The 12762-nt window shown below is 38.7% G+C and overlaps 2 protein-coding genes across 5 annotated transcripts in view; both read left to right on the top strand.

Moving 5' to 3' along the window:
• DHX40 (DEAH-box helicase 40) overlaps positions 1-3382 on the top strand; it is a 38420-nt gene extending 35038 nt beyond the window's left edge. Inside the window, exons 16-18 of the mRNA XM_037069845.1 lie at positions 558-627; positions 882-1110; positions 2108-3382. Of these exons, the coding sequence (XP_036925740.1) occupies positions 558-627; positions 882-1110; positions 2108-2247 (439 nt within the window). The 3' untranslated portion in view covers positions 2248-3382. The remainder of the gene's footprint in view (positions 1-557; positions 628-881; positions 1111-2107) is intronic.
• Positions 3383-12182: 8800 nt separating this feature from the next.
• The window catches only part of CLTC (clathrin heavy chain), a 61833-nt gene continuing 61253 nt past the window's right edge, over positions 12183-12762 (top strand). Inside the window, exon 1 of one of the 4 annotated variants that reach the window (XM_037070284.1) lies at positions 12183-12602. In XM_037070284.1, the coding sequence (XP_036926179.1) occupies positions 12561-12602 (42 nt within the window). In that variant the 5' untranslated portion in view covers positions 12183-12560. The remainder of the gene's footprint in view (positions 12603-12762) is intronic. The other 3 variants (XM_037070285.1, XM_037070286.1, XM_037070287.1) reach the window with 3 other exon arrangements.

Here is a 12762-nt window from a genome sequence, read left to right as displayed (position 1 = left end):
AAGTATAGAAGAGGATAAGAATTTGAAATTAAGAACATGAATTAGAAAAATTCATTAAATGTTCTAATTGTCAGATTTTAGAATAGTGAAAATCATTAATACCTTTGGAAAAAAGATGGAATATAAAGAACACTGTGTCGAAGTTAGAGGACCTATGATTGGGGCTTTTACCACACATTAGCTGGGACCTTAAGAGGCTAGCCAATTTTTTTGAAATTTCACTTTTGACCTTGAAGTGCCTGCCTCTCAAAACTCAGAGGTTGTTTTGAGCCTTTAGTATGAAAGTATTTTGGAAACTTGAAAGCACAAATACAGTGTTGTTAATATTACTACTTACTCACCACAAGTGTTTATACTTAAATAAATGACCGTGTAAGTTGTATCATTAGTTTGAGATGAATTGGTAGAGAAGTTACAGTGACAGTGGAATAAATTTAAACCTCTGTTTATAGTGCTCTTTGTAGCAGAGCATATTATAATTATTTGTTGTTTGACTTAGTGCTGTACTTCTTTGTTTTACTGTTACTGTGTTTATCCTTTGGTTTTCTGGTTTTTAGATCTGTTGGGAGAACATTTTGCACAATGGATGGGCGTGGAAGCCCAGTTCACATTCATCCTTCCTCAGCAGTAAGTACTTTATTTTTAATAAAGAGGAGAAATTTGTAACAGCATAGGAATAAGAATAACCAAATGTCTTTTACTTTTTGCTTTGAGGTTAAATTTATTATATAGGTTGTAAAGGTATTGAGTTGGTCTGTACCTCCTGTTTGAAGCATATAGGGATTGATTCAGAAAAGTTTAGGCTAATAGTACTTGGTTGATCTAATGTGGAATAAGGCATTTTATTGAGTCATCATCCTTAAATGAATTCTTTTATTTAGCTTCATGAACAGGAAACCAAACTTGAATGGATCATTTTCCACGAGGTATTAGTTACCACCAAAGTCTACGCAAGAATTGTGTGTCCAATTCGTTATGAGTGGGTGAGAGACTTGTTACCCAAGTTACATGAATTTAATGCACATGATTTGAGCAGTGTGGCCCGACGTGAAGCAAGAGAAGATGCAAGAAGGAGATGGACAAATAAGGAAAATGTAAAACATCTAAAAGGTGAGTGTATCACTTGTTCTAGTGATACAAATCCAGGAAGCATTTAAGTCCAAATTCTCATGTAATTACAAAGATACTCTTCTGGGGTTTAGATTTTGGCTCTGTTCATTCAGAAAGCAAAGACTTAATCATGAGCCTGAGACTTAGTATTTTTGACTTTCTTCTTTCCTTCCAGTTAATCATGTTTTTCTTAATTCCTCTATCCCAAATTATTTACAAGAACATGTACTGAGCTTTGACCATATGCTAAAACCTTGCATTACCCCACTGAATTTTCACAATAACCTTACAAAGTAAGTACATATCCCTACCTCATCTATGAAGAAGTACCAAGCAGTGTACAGTAATTTGCTGAGAATCCCATAGCTCTTTACTGGTAAATCTGGATTCTGAATTCAAAAACCTGATTCTGTCGCCTATACTATTAATTATTATGGCATACTGCTTCCCAGTAGTACTTTATTATTTTGATTTGGTTTATAAAATTTAAAAATTTTGTCAATTATTATCTCAGAACTTGTTTTTTTTTTTCATGAACTGTGAAGTCCCTAATTGGGAGGCATAAACAGTTGTGGTACTAAACTAGGACAGAAAGCTTAATTCTTAGCTCACACACACAAAAAGCTTTTCATTTCACTAAAGCTTTCTGAGGCTAATTGATGGAGCAGACTATATTATCCTTATTTAACATCACTGAGAAATGGAATGGTGAGGAGTTTTGCCCACGATGAGAGAGTCTTTTAGTGACATTAGACACTAGGTGTTTTGTCGCCGTGTAAAACTGCAGTGTATAGAGGCCTGAATGGGGCAGTTTTTCTGGCTACTCAGGCCTCCGTGTTCTTATTTTTTTACCATAGACTACATTGTTTCTTTTGAAAGGGCAGAATTTAATTTTATCTTGTCTAAACACTGAAAATCAGGGCGCCTTTTTCTCTTAACATTTCTCATACTGACTCTCAGAACTAAAGTTTTCCTTGATAATTTGTGATGTTTTCAGATGGAATATCAAAAGAAGTCTTAAAGAAAATGCAGAGGAGAAATGACGATAAATCCATATCAGATGCACGTGCTCGTTTCCTTGAGAGAAAGCAGCAGAGGTCCCAGGATCACAGTGACACATTGAAGGAAACAGGCTAAGCAGTGAACCCTCTGTCTGATTCAGGAAGTAGGAAAAGCAGCCAAGAAATGTGCTTCTACTTGCCATTTATGTAAGACAGCACTACCAAGAGGAGGTGGTCAGCAGCTGTTTCTAGCATAGGAGCTGAAAGCACATCAAAGCTCATTAATACCAATGAATGGAATTTTCAGAGAAAAGATTGGGTTGCCATAGTCATAGGCAATGATGTATGAAACCAATGAAAGACAATACATGTGATATTTTTCTCACTTCAATTTTGCTGGCCTTAACTGGTATCAAATGCTGTCACTGAGATATTTTCCAAGAACACTGAATTTTATGTAATCAGCGTGTATTCCATTTGCATTAAAGTATTAAAAATTATTTTCCTTAAATCTCTTTAAGGCCTTCGTCTTGCTATTAGAATAGTACTACATCAGGTTACCAGGTATGTGACCATTTCCTTCAGAAGGCTGAACATAAGAGGTTTTTTACTCAGCAATACTTAGATGTCTGTTTAATTGCTAAAGAGCTTTATAGATATTTAGAGAAAAGACAATTAGTAAATAAGAAAATTGCCTATGGCAAGATTCTTTGTTGAATTACTATTAATCCTTAAATTGATTTTTCTGGGATGATACAAATTCCTTTTTATATAAAAGTATATTGTTTAAAACAGTAGCTATAGCCATTAACCAAAGGACAGATGATATATATGTTCTTATTGTAGCAGTCCCTACATACTTGTGTGAGCACCGTGTATGTAGGTGTGACAGTGTTTCAAATGGCCCTTCCACTCGGCCTACTCTCTTGCCTCCAGCTGCCTGGGCAGGACTGTTTAAACACCTATGATGCCGATGTTGAGAGGGGCTTTTCAAAGCAGCCAACGTTACATCCCCCATGTTTCGAAGTGTAACCTTGAGGCTAATCAGTACCACACTCAGGCCACATTCAGTACTTGTCCACTCTGTTGTTCACTGCCTTGTATTGTAGTCATGTATTTGTCTTTCTCCCCCATTAGATTATATGCTCCTTGTGGGCAGGACAATGTCTTTTTCATCGTTGTATCCTTCATGGCACCTAGCACAGTGCTCTGCACATGGTAGTCACTCAATGTTTGTTAAATAAAGCTATTGGTGTATTTAATATTCAAAAGGCCGTGTGTTTTTAGATTTTTTGTAAAAACTAACAATCTGGTTTTTTAAAGGTAACTAACACTTTCGCAGTTATTGCCTTTGCCATCTAAATAGTTTTCTGTTCAGTATTAGAAACCTGAAGTCTTACTGAAAAATCAAATGAGGATCCAAATCCATGTGTTTGTTCTTTTTTTTTTAAATTTTTATTTATTTATCCTTAGGGGGGAAGGAGAGAGGGAGAGAAACATCAATGTATGGTTGCCTTTCGTGCGTCCCCTGCTGGGAGTTGGCCTGCAGGGAACCATCCTGCAACCCAGGCATGTGCCCTGACTGGGAATCGAACCGCGATCCTCTGGTTCGCAGGCCTGTGCTCAATCCACTGAGCTACACCAGCCAGGGCCCATGTGTTTGTTCTTGAAGTAAGGTGAGCAGTGATGGTTTCTCTGGACATTGTTAATTTGTCCATTTTAACCTTCTGTGCTCTAGACACCGTTTTTGCACATTTGTCTGATCAGTTTCTCTCCTTAGGTGTATGTATCAGTGCCTTCCTTAGTTGTGGGGCATATGCAGATTCTTGGAATGAAAGTTCTTTTATGAAGCACACAATCTAAATCTATCGTCCATACTCCAGTTTCATTACTTCTCCTGATAATATCCTTGATAGTGTTTTCCCCAGTTCTTAGTAAGAATCATGTATTATATTTAATCCCTTTTAATCTGGAAAAGGTCCTTAGCCTTTCTTTGTCTTTTACATTTAACATTTTAAAAAATAACAAGGTTACTTATTTTATAAATGTTCTCAATTTGTGTTTCTCTTAAGACATCAAATCTGGAGGCACGTGGTATTTGCCCCTTACTGATGCTAATTTTGATTACTTGGGTAGGGTGTTTTTTTGATTTTTCAGTCTAGTTACTTTTCTAAGTAATTTGGGGGGAGGGATTCTTTGAAATCATGTGAAGTAGCCTATTCCTCATACAGTACCTCCCTCTGGATTTATCATCAACTGATGATTCTTGCTTGAATCAGTTTCACTCTTATGATTGCAAAATGGTGATTTTTTTCCTAATTCTTTCCTATATTTACTTGTTATATCGTAAGGAAGAGCTTTCCTTGAAGAACTTCCAATAAACAGATGGGTACTAGGAAGAGCGTAGATCAAGACAGAATCGGAAAGCCCAGGGGGTATTTGTGAGAGATGGCAGGCAGTCTGGTGTACGTGGTGTGTGGAGTTTGTGTAGGAGAGTAATAGACTGAACATTTTCGTTGAGGACAGATGATGGAGGCTTTGAAAGCCACACTATGGAATTTGGCCTTTATTTGGTATGCGTTTACTGGAGGGGAATGGCATCATCACAACTTTAGGGTATAATTGTGGCAGTGGGGTCCATAAGACAAATTTATTTCCATTGAGGGGCCCGTGAGAGCAGCAGTATGAGAGGAATAGTGCTGAATCTAGTTAAGAAGGTGGAAGGAGCCTTGGAGGAAAGGTGGTAGCTTTGAAAAAGTTTGTTCTTAGAAGAATGGGGATTCACCTTTAAATTACTAAATGAAACGAAACAAAGAAACAAATGAAGACAAATGTTATCAGAAAACTGGGCAAAGGACCTGGTCACTCATTTCATAAAAGAAGAAATGTGAGTGGTCAATTAGTAAGATACTGAATCTTAGTAACTAGGGAAATGCAGTTGAAGATAACAGTGAGATACCATTCTTTTCCATCAATTGGCAACAATTAATAGGACTGAAAAATGTTGACAGTATTGTTTTTATTTTAGAGAACATTTTTGGCAATAGCTAGTAAGCTAGTAAAAGATGTGTATGACCTAGGACCCAGCAAGCCCACCCTTAGATTTATAGCCTACGGACTCAGAGATTGTATAAAATACTCTTCCTCATAAAATGTGACTTCTATAGATTCAGCATCAATTGGTGATTTATGTTAAATATATAAACATCTTAAATACAGCATTCATAAAATGTATGCCATTGTTTCTAATAGTAAAATATTAAAAACAATGCATATAGCTATCAATGGGGAAATGGCTGTTTAAATAATGGTACATTCGTACGGTCACATTCTTCAGTGCAGTGAAAGTGATTTTGAAGACTCCTCATGCCTGTTGCTAAAGTGCTCTGCAGAACAGACGGGCCTGTTTGCATTCCTGACTGTGCAGCACGGTCAAGTGCCCGTACTGCAGCCTTGCAGTTCCCCAAAAACATTCTTTTAATGATAGACCAAAGGAGTCGCCCCATTATTATGTTAATTTACATATTTAGATATTCAACTCTTATATTCAAGTTAAATAAATAAACAGGAAATAAAATCAGCCTATTTGAATTTGATAAGGCTAGATAGTAAATATTTTAGGCATTTGGGCCAACAGTCTTTGTTGCAGCTATCCTGCTGTTATAGTATAAAAGCAGTCATGGGTAATATGTAAACAAATGGATGTGTCTGTATTCTAATAAAACTTTTATTTATGGACAATGAAATTTCTATATATAATTTTTACATCAGGAAATAATCTTTTGATTTCATTTTTTCCCACTTGCACTCTAATCTAGGGAAGCAACTTTTCCCATACATATTCTAATATGTGAAAGAAAAGATTTTTTTTTCATTTTTCAGTTTACAAGAAAATATCTTAGTTTCGTGAAAGGAACTTTTCTGGTTTTTACTTTTTCTTCATAGCAGAGCTGATGGGATCAAGCATAATGTAAATCATGAAATTAAAATTTTAATCTTTATTCCAAAGAGTTTCAAAGTAATCTATTGCTTGTTAGCTGTTTTCATTAACCTTAAAATGTGAACAATACAAAACTCACCTGTGAAGCTGTTGAAAATTTTTCAAAGAAAAGAATCACATGACTTGTTCAGATAAAAATCTCCCTATGTTTCTTAGCCTGATTTTACTTGGTCCTCGGCTACAACATAGGAAAGGTGATGAGTTACTCAAAGTACAATCTACCCAATTTGGCGTTTTTTGTACGTACCGGGATTTACAACTGATTGTTGTGCTAACTCCAGGTGTGATAATTAATAACATGAATTAGCCTAGGCTTCAAAGTAAATAGGTGGTACTGTCAAAAAATGTAATAGCTTAAAAAGCAGGGTAACCAGATTTCAAACTGAGGTTTCAAGAAAAAGTAGGGCTGGGACTGCAACAAAAAAGGCAATTTGGTTGGTTGGAGGAAGGAGTCAAACAGTGGAAAGAAGTGTGTCACTTTGAGAAGGGCTTTTTTGATGGGTTTTGCAGTTTCTAGTCTGTAGCTTGGGTTAACACTGTGTAGGTCAAATAAAGAGTGATTTGAGTGCCACTCACTCTTGCAAATAGAAAAGCTGGAAAGTTGGCTTGGCCTGGGGTTTTCCTTTTCCAGTATGCAGCACCTAGAGACTGCCATTGTGTGCCTGTCTGCTACTCTGTTTATGATAGTTCGCTTTTTCATTTCATTTATTTATTTTTAGAGAGGGGAAGGGAAGGAGAAAGGAGAGAAACATCAATGTGTGGTTGCCTGTCAGGCGCCCCCTACTGGGGACCTGGCTGGCAACCCAGGCACATGCCCTAGACTGGGAATGGAACCACGGACCCTTTGGTTCACAGGCAGGCACTCAATCCACTGAGCCACATCAGCCAGGTACAATAGTTCCCTTTCAAGAAATGAAATTTTTAAGCCCTCTTCAACGTGGATGTGAACTCATCTTTGTCTGATCTGATGGTTAGCTAGTCTAGAAAAATGTAGAGATGGTAAAGGACTGTCTTTATCAGGTGTTATTTTCACTCTGTGGAAAGCTTTATATTTGAGTGGCTGGTATATCTAACCCAAGGAGACCCTTTCATGGCTTTTGGTGCTAACAGGGTTGGCTCAGGAACAAAAAACAAAATTTAAATCAATAACTACGAGGTAGGCTCATACGAATGCTACCTATTTTTCATTACTGGAGTGTTATGGAATGAATAGTGGTTATATAGTTGTATACTGTACAACATTAAAGTCACACTTATTTGGAATATTAGCAACCAGGAAAAAGAAAGAAACAGGTTTTTTGGTTTATCAGTCATGACACATTGAGGTAAGGCACTTTAAAAAAGTAATTTCTAGTGTGTCCTAAAAATTTGTGTCCTAAATTTTTACATATTTAGATCAGACTACATTTGCGGATACACAAAAGCGTCACAGTGATGAACTTCAGGGCTTTTTAAGATTCAGAATTGCTCTCCCCATATAGAACATTTTTTTAAATATTCAAAAGATTTTTAATACTGAGTAATTTTTCATTGTATGTATTGAAAAGTGTTTGTCCACCAAGTAAATTAGATTATATTTTCTTGAAACTTTGTTTTTATTGAGTTAACCAAAATTCTTTACCAAATTTTAGTCCTTAACCATTCTGTCTTGCAGAGTTCACTACTGTAACGAGTCTGCATGTGTGCACTGCTGCTGGTAGCACTGTCCCTGAAATGTGACAATTCGTTACGACTACTCAAAGAACATGTTTGTGGGTCGTGCCTTGTCTTGGATTGGAGGCAGTAATAATTCTAGGAAGGGAAAGGCATGTATACATATTTAGAGAAGAGAAAAAAATAGCCCATAACAACCATTTCCACACCTGGACCCTCTCATTGCCCCTTCATTCTGTAGAATCTCTCAATGCTTTTTTTGACTTTGTGTTTTGGACGTGAAAAAGGATGTTGTGATGTGGCATCTGACTCCTGACTGATCAACAGGGTTATAACTCTCCTGGATTTTTTCTGTCCACAATGCCCTGTGTATCACTATATTTGAACTGACTTTTCTGAGATGACTTTTTAAGGTAATGTTATGAGCCACTTCATTCCTCTGCTGGGATCTGATTTAATCTTTAGAAAACATGGGAGGGAGGGGACTATAATAATATAATTAGATTTCAGATTGTATTCCCACAGGGCTATTCACTGGGAACGTGCTCAGTCCTGACACAATAAAGATTCACTAGATCTTACAGCCATCCATGATACATTATAAAACTTGTCCATGTAAATTAGGTATAGGACAAGCCTGAGTGAATGATGATTGAGTTTAAGTTTAGGTCCATATTCTAAAAAAAGAATACAATAAATGCCTTGTATTTATTTTTTAATAGTTTTTTATTGTATTTTTCCACTACTATTTATCCTCCTTATATACTCGTCCATCCCCACCCACCACTCTCCCCCCTCTGACTGCCACACTCTTGTGAGTTCTAGTTCTTTTTTGCTTGATCCCTCCCCCTCACCCCACCCCTGGCAGAGCTGACAGCCTGTTTTCTATCCATGAGTCTGTCTCTGTTTTGCTTATTAGTTCAGTTTGAGCATTAGAGTCCACCTATGAGTTGAAATCATATGGAATTTGTCTTTCTCTGACTGGCTTTTTTCACTTAGCATAAGGTTGTGCTACTTTTTGGGTGAGCAACACAAGGCACCTAGAATCAGTGCCTTGTACAGGCCCCAAATAAAGTGGGCCGATCGTGGTGACTAATACCCGAGCCACTTACTGGGTGTTGGATGTGTGCTGCTCTTTAATTCTTCTGGGATTCTTCCCAGTGGCCCTCAGCTGCTGTTTAAATGTCAAAACCACTTATCTTACTTGGGTGATGCCACATTATATCCTGCTTGGTTTCATTAAAATATGAATTTTAAATATTTGGTAGGTTCAGTGGACTGAACCGTAATATATTACAGTTAAAGTCGGCTTTAATAGTAATCTCAGTGTTTGAGAACTGCCCTTGCTCTTTGGCTTTTGCAATGCAGCTAATTTACATTGTTTTTAAAAGGTCAAGTTAAAGGCAGGGCCCTTGATTCTGGGGTTGCTTGAAGATGAACAGAGGAATCTTACACAATGAAAAGTTTTCCTGAGGTGTCACTATTGTTGGAGATATATATAAATCATTGTTACTGGTATAAAACGTAACATAGGGGCACAATAAAGTTTTCTCCTATAGGTTTTGAGAAACTGGCACTCCTCAAAATAGCATGCAGCCCACACTAATGACCCTACTATTGAACATTCTGAAGCTAAAAAAAATAGCTTCAAACTGAACAAACTTGACCATTTATTTAATAAACATGGCTACTTCAATAACATATTTTCTGAAACCAAAAGCCAGGATGATGATACATTTTTAGTAGTAGTTTACTATACATGCATGTATGTATGTGAGAGAAACATTGCTTTGTTGTTCCACTTTATTTATGCATTCATTGGTAGCTTGTACGTGCCCTGACCAGAGATCGAACCTGCAACCTTGGTGTATCAGATGATGCTCTAACCAACTGAGCTACCTGGCCATGGTGGGCTTATAAAAAGACTTTATCATCGGGGGAAAAACCCCACAGCATTTGTTTCTGATTTATTATGTTATCTTCTTCTGTTTTCGTTTTATGGTAATACCTTAAAGTTATTCAGTTACTGCTCAGGTGACAACAGTGACTCAGCCTCTGGGGCTTCTAAACCAAGAACTGATACTGTTCCCCCCACACCATTAGCAAGAAGGGCATACTACCATGCAAACCTCTTTTATTGCTTCAGCCAAAATTACTGCTTTTTAGAAGCCACAGGTTTGGTTTTTAGATTTTTATCATCTGGTCTGGACCAACTTTTTTGTCTTAAAAATTTTGTATTTATTGATTTGAAGGATACAGTTCAGAATGAGCTGGTATATTGTGATCTCTTCTCTCCAAATGATTTCTGAAAACAATGTATTCCTTAGATTTCTGTGTAACACAGCAAGTTACTTTAACACAACCTCAGCACACTTTTGGTTAGATATTCCACACCAAATACTCAAGCTAAAATCAATTGCTCTAGGGATTCTAAATGTACGTAAAATTATAGGTCTGTATGAAAACAAGTACCGTATTTTTCAGACCATATGACGCATCTAGGTTTTGGAGGGGGAAATTTTTTTTTAAGCAAAAGATGCGGTAAAATACTTAATAACATAAATAACATAGTATTTCACAGAACTCAACAGCAGCATTAACCACCATTATTCCCAAATTGGGCAGGGGAGTGCGTCTTATAGTTTGAAAAATACGATATTATAAAGAAAATTTCTGTGGCTCATTCATGATATAACTCTTAAACTCCAGAATCTGAGATTGGAAATGCTAATTAAGCTAGTACTTTTACTGTAATAAAAGAGTAACTCCTTTTGATTTGTAATTCAGATTTTGTCTATTTCCAGAAAGGTTTGAAAGCAGCTACTATTAAACTTGATATTAGAAAGGTCATTTTAAATGTTTCAAAATACACAGTATCTTCACCTATTTAGTTTAACAAAACTAACAACAGGATGAAATTTTGCCAAACATAAGTATTCACTCTTACGATATGGTGGTACGGCTTTTCTTTGCGGAACATTCTGTCTTTGTTTTCTTACCTGCAAAGATTCTTCTCTCATCCCCAGTATGTGTGGTATGTTTTGGGAAAAACATTAAAAGCAATTTAAATGATTCAGCAAACTTCTCCAGGCAAAACTGCTTAACAGACAAAATTACTCTACACCTAATAGGGTTTTACATGTAGCTGGAAAGGACACTAAAAATAATCACTGTGTATCTGAGTTTTTCCTCAAGACCTTTCTACTTTTGGAAAAATAATCACATCTCATGAAAGTGAAAGGCACAGAACTAAATGCTATCTTTTATTGTATTTGTATTTGTATTTATGACATACTACATCTTCTAATTTAGCAAGAAAGTATCCGGGATGGTACTTTCCGTAATCATAATAGATGATTACCATTGATACCTTAATGCTCTTAAAAGGTGCAACAGACTCTCTAGCTTTTCAATAGTTACACGCCCAACACTTCGCAACAGTGTGCAGGCGGTCCCGCCAATGGTTAGTCCTTTTCTCCAAGAGTGTACGTTAGTCACACCAAGGAAGAACCTTAATGTTTTACAAAACACCCTTAACCTTTTACCTAGAGCTTTGAGACTTATTACTTGATGTGAGCCCCCATCCAAAATCCTCCTGCTACAATTTTGGTCTAATTCTTTAGTGTATCTATGATACTCCTTTTAACACCAAATTTATAATTAAGCTAGACCGACATACATATCATCCGTCAAAATGTCCGCAAGAAATGTTTAAGAAAAGCTATCACAAGGCCAGCATGAGATATCTCAGAAATGGCTTTCACTGCCCTGTGAGACAATTATTTAAGTAACACCCGAAGAAACTGATAGCTCTAGTTAGAACCGAAGAGTCAGCTCTCCAACCGTCACAAGGGCGTTCGTAAGGGCAGGGAGGATTTTAAACCCCAATTCATTCCCCCTCCCGGCAGTGTAAGAAAACACCCACTATATGAAACTAGGCGGGGGAGGAGTGCTGCAGCCAGCTGCTAGGGGAGCGCTCTGCAGGGAGGCCGTTTCCCTGAGTCACAGAGAGGGCGGGAGGTTGGGCCCATCTGCCCACGCCAGGTCCTCTTCCTAAGGGCCTCAGTTTAAATTGGCAGGGCCCACATGAGAAGGGAACACCACCGCCATCCCTCAAGGCAGCCCAATAGCCACCGCAATCCTGAGAAACTCCACGTTTCCCTAAAACTCGTTCTGCATTCTGGCAGCGCTCTACCGACCTTCCTGACCAGCATCACGTGCACCCGGAAGTACGTGGGTGGGACCTAAAGCGCCCACGGAAGTGGCGTAGTCTACCCCAAGTCGCATGATGTGGCAAAATGCAAAAAAAAAAAAAAAAAAGAAAGAAAAAGTGGGGAGGAGGGAGGGAAAAGCAGGAGCTGGGGAAAGTGATGAGTCCAAAAAAGTAGTCCCTTCGCTTCCTCTGATTACCCTCGCAGCAATAAGCTAAGCTTTGAACGCACTGCGTCCCGAATTCCTGCGCTCGTCGTACCGCGGCACTCTGTGGAAGGGTACATAAGACGGAGAGGGGTGAAGTGACTTGGGCGGAGTTCTGTCGTCGGGATCCCTCCGCAGGGCTCAGCCGTTTCCGGAGTCTGCGCTGCGCCCGGTTCCGCCATTGCGGCTCTCCCGGACCCTGGAGCCTCCGCCCCCGACCCGAGCTCTTTCGTCTGCCTGCCAGTTTCCTGCGTCCCCGGAGAGTATCCTGCCGAGCCCAGCCTACCCGCTCCCTTTTCTCCTCCTCTCCCTTGGAGAGCCCGGGCAGCCACTGCCCCGCAGCCCCAGTGACAGGAGGAGACCATACCCCCGACAGCGCCATGGCCCAGATTCTGCCAATTCGTTTTCAGGAGCATCTCCAGGTGCGGCTCGGCCAGGGCTAGTGAGGGTTGTGGAGAGGGTAGTAAGAAGGAAAGGCTGTAGTATGGACCCAAGCAAAGAGCAGGATCGGAGGGGGGGGGGGATTGGTGTCTGGGGTACGAGGTGGATGGCGGCACTATCTTGGAAAGCTTAAATGGTTAG

Source organism: Sturnira hondurensis, unplaced genomic scaffold, assembly GCF_014824575.4.
Source record: "Sturnira hondurensis isolate 20B ecotype Veracruz unplaced genomic scaffold, ASM1482457v3 Scaffold0018728, whole genome shotgun sequence".
NCBI lineage: Eukaryota > Metazoa > Chordata > Mammalia > Chiroptera > Phyllostomidae > Sturnira > Sturnira hondurensis.
Note: the sequence above shows the minus strand (reverse complement) of the source record. Positions and strands in the feature narration are given on the sequence as shown.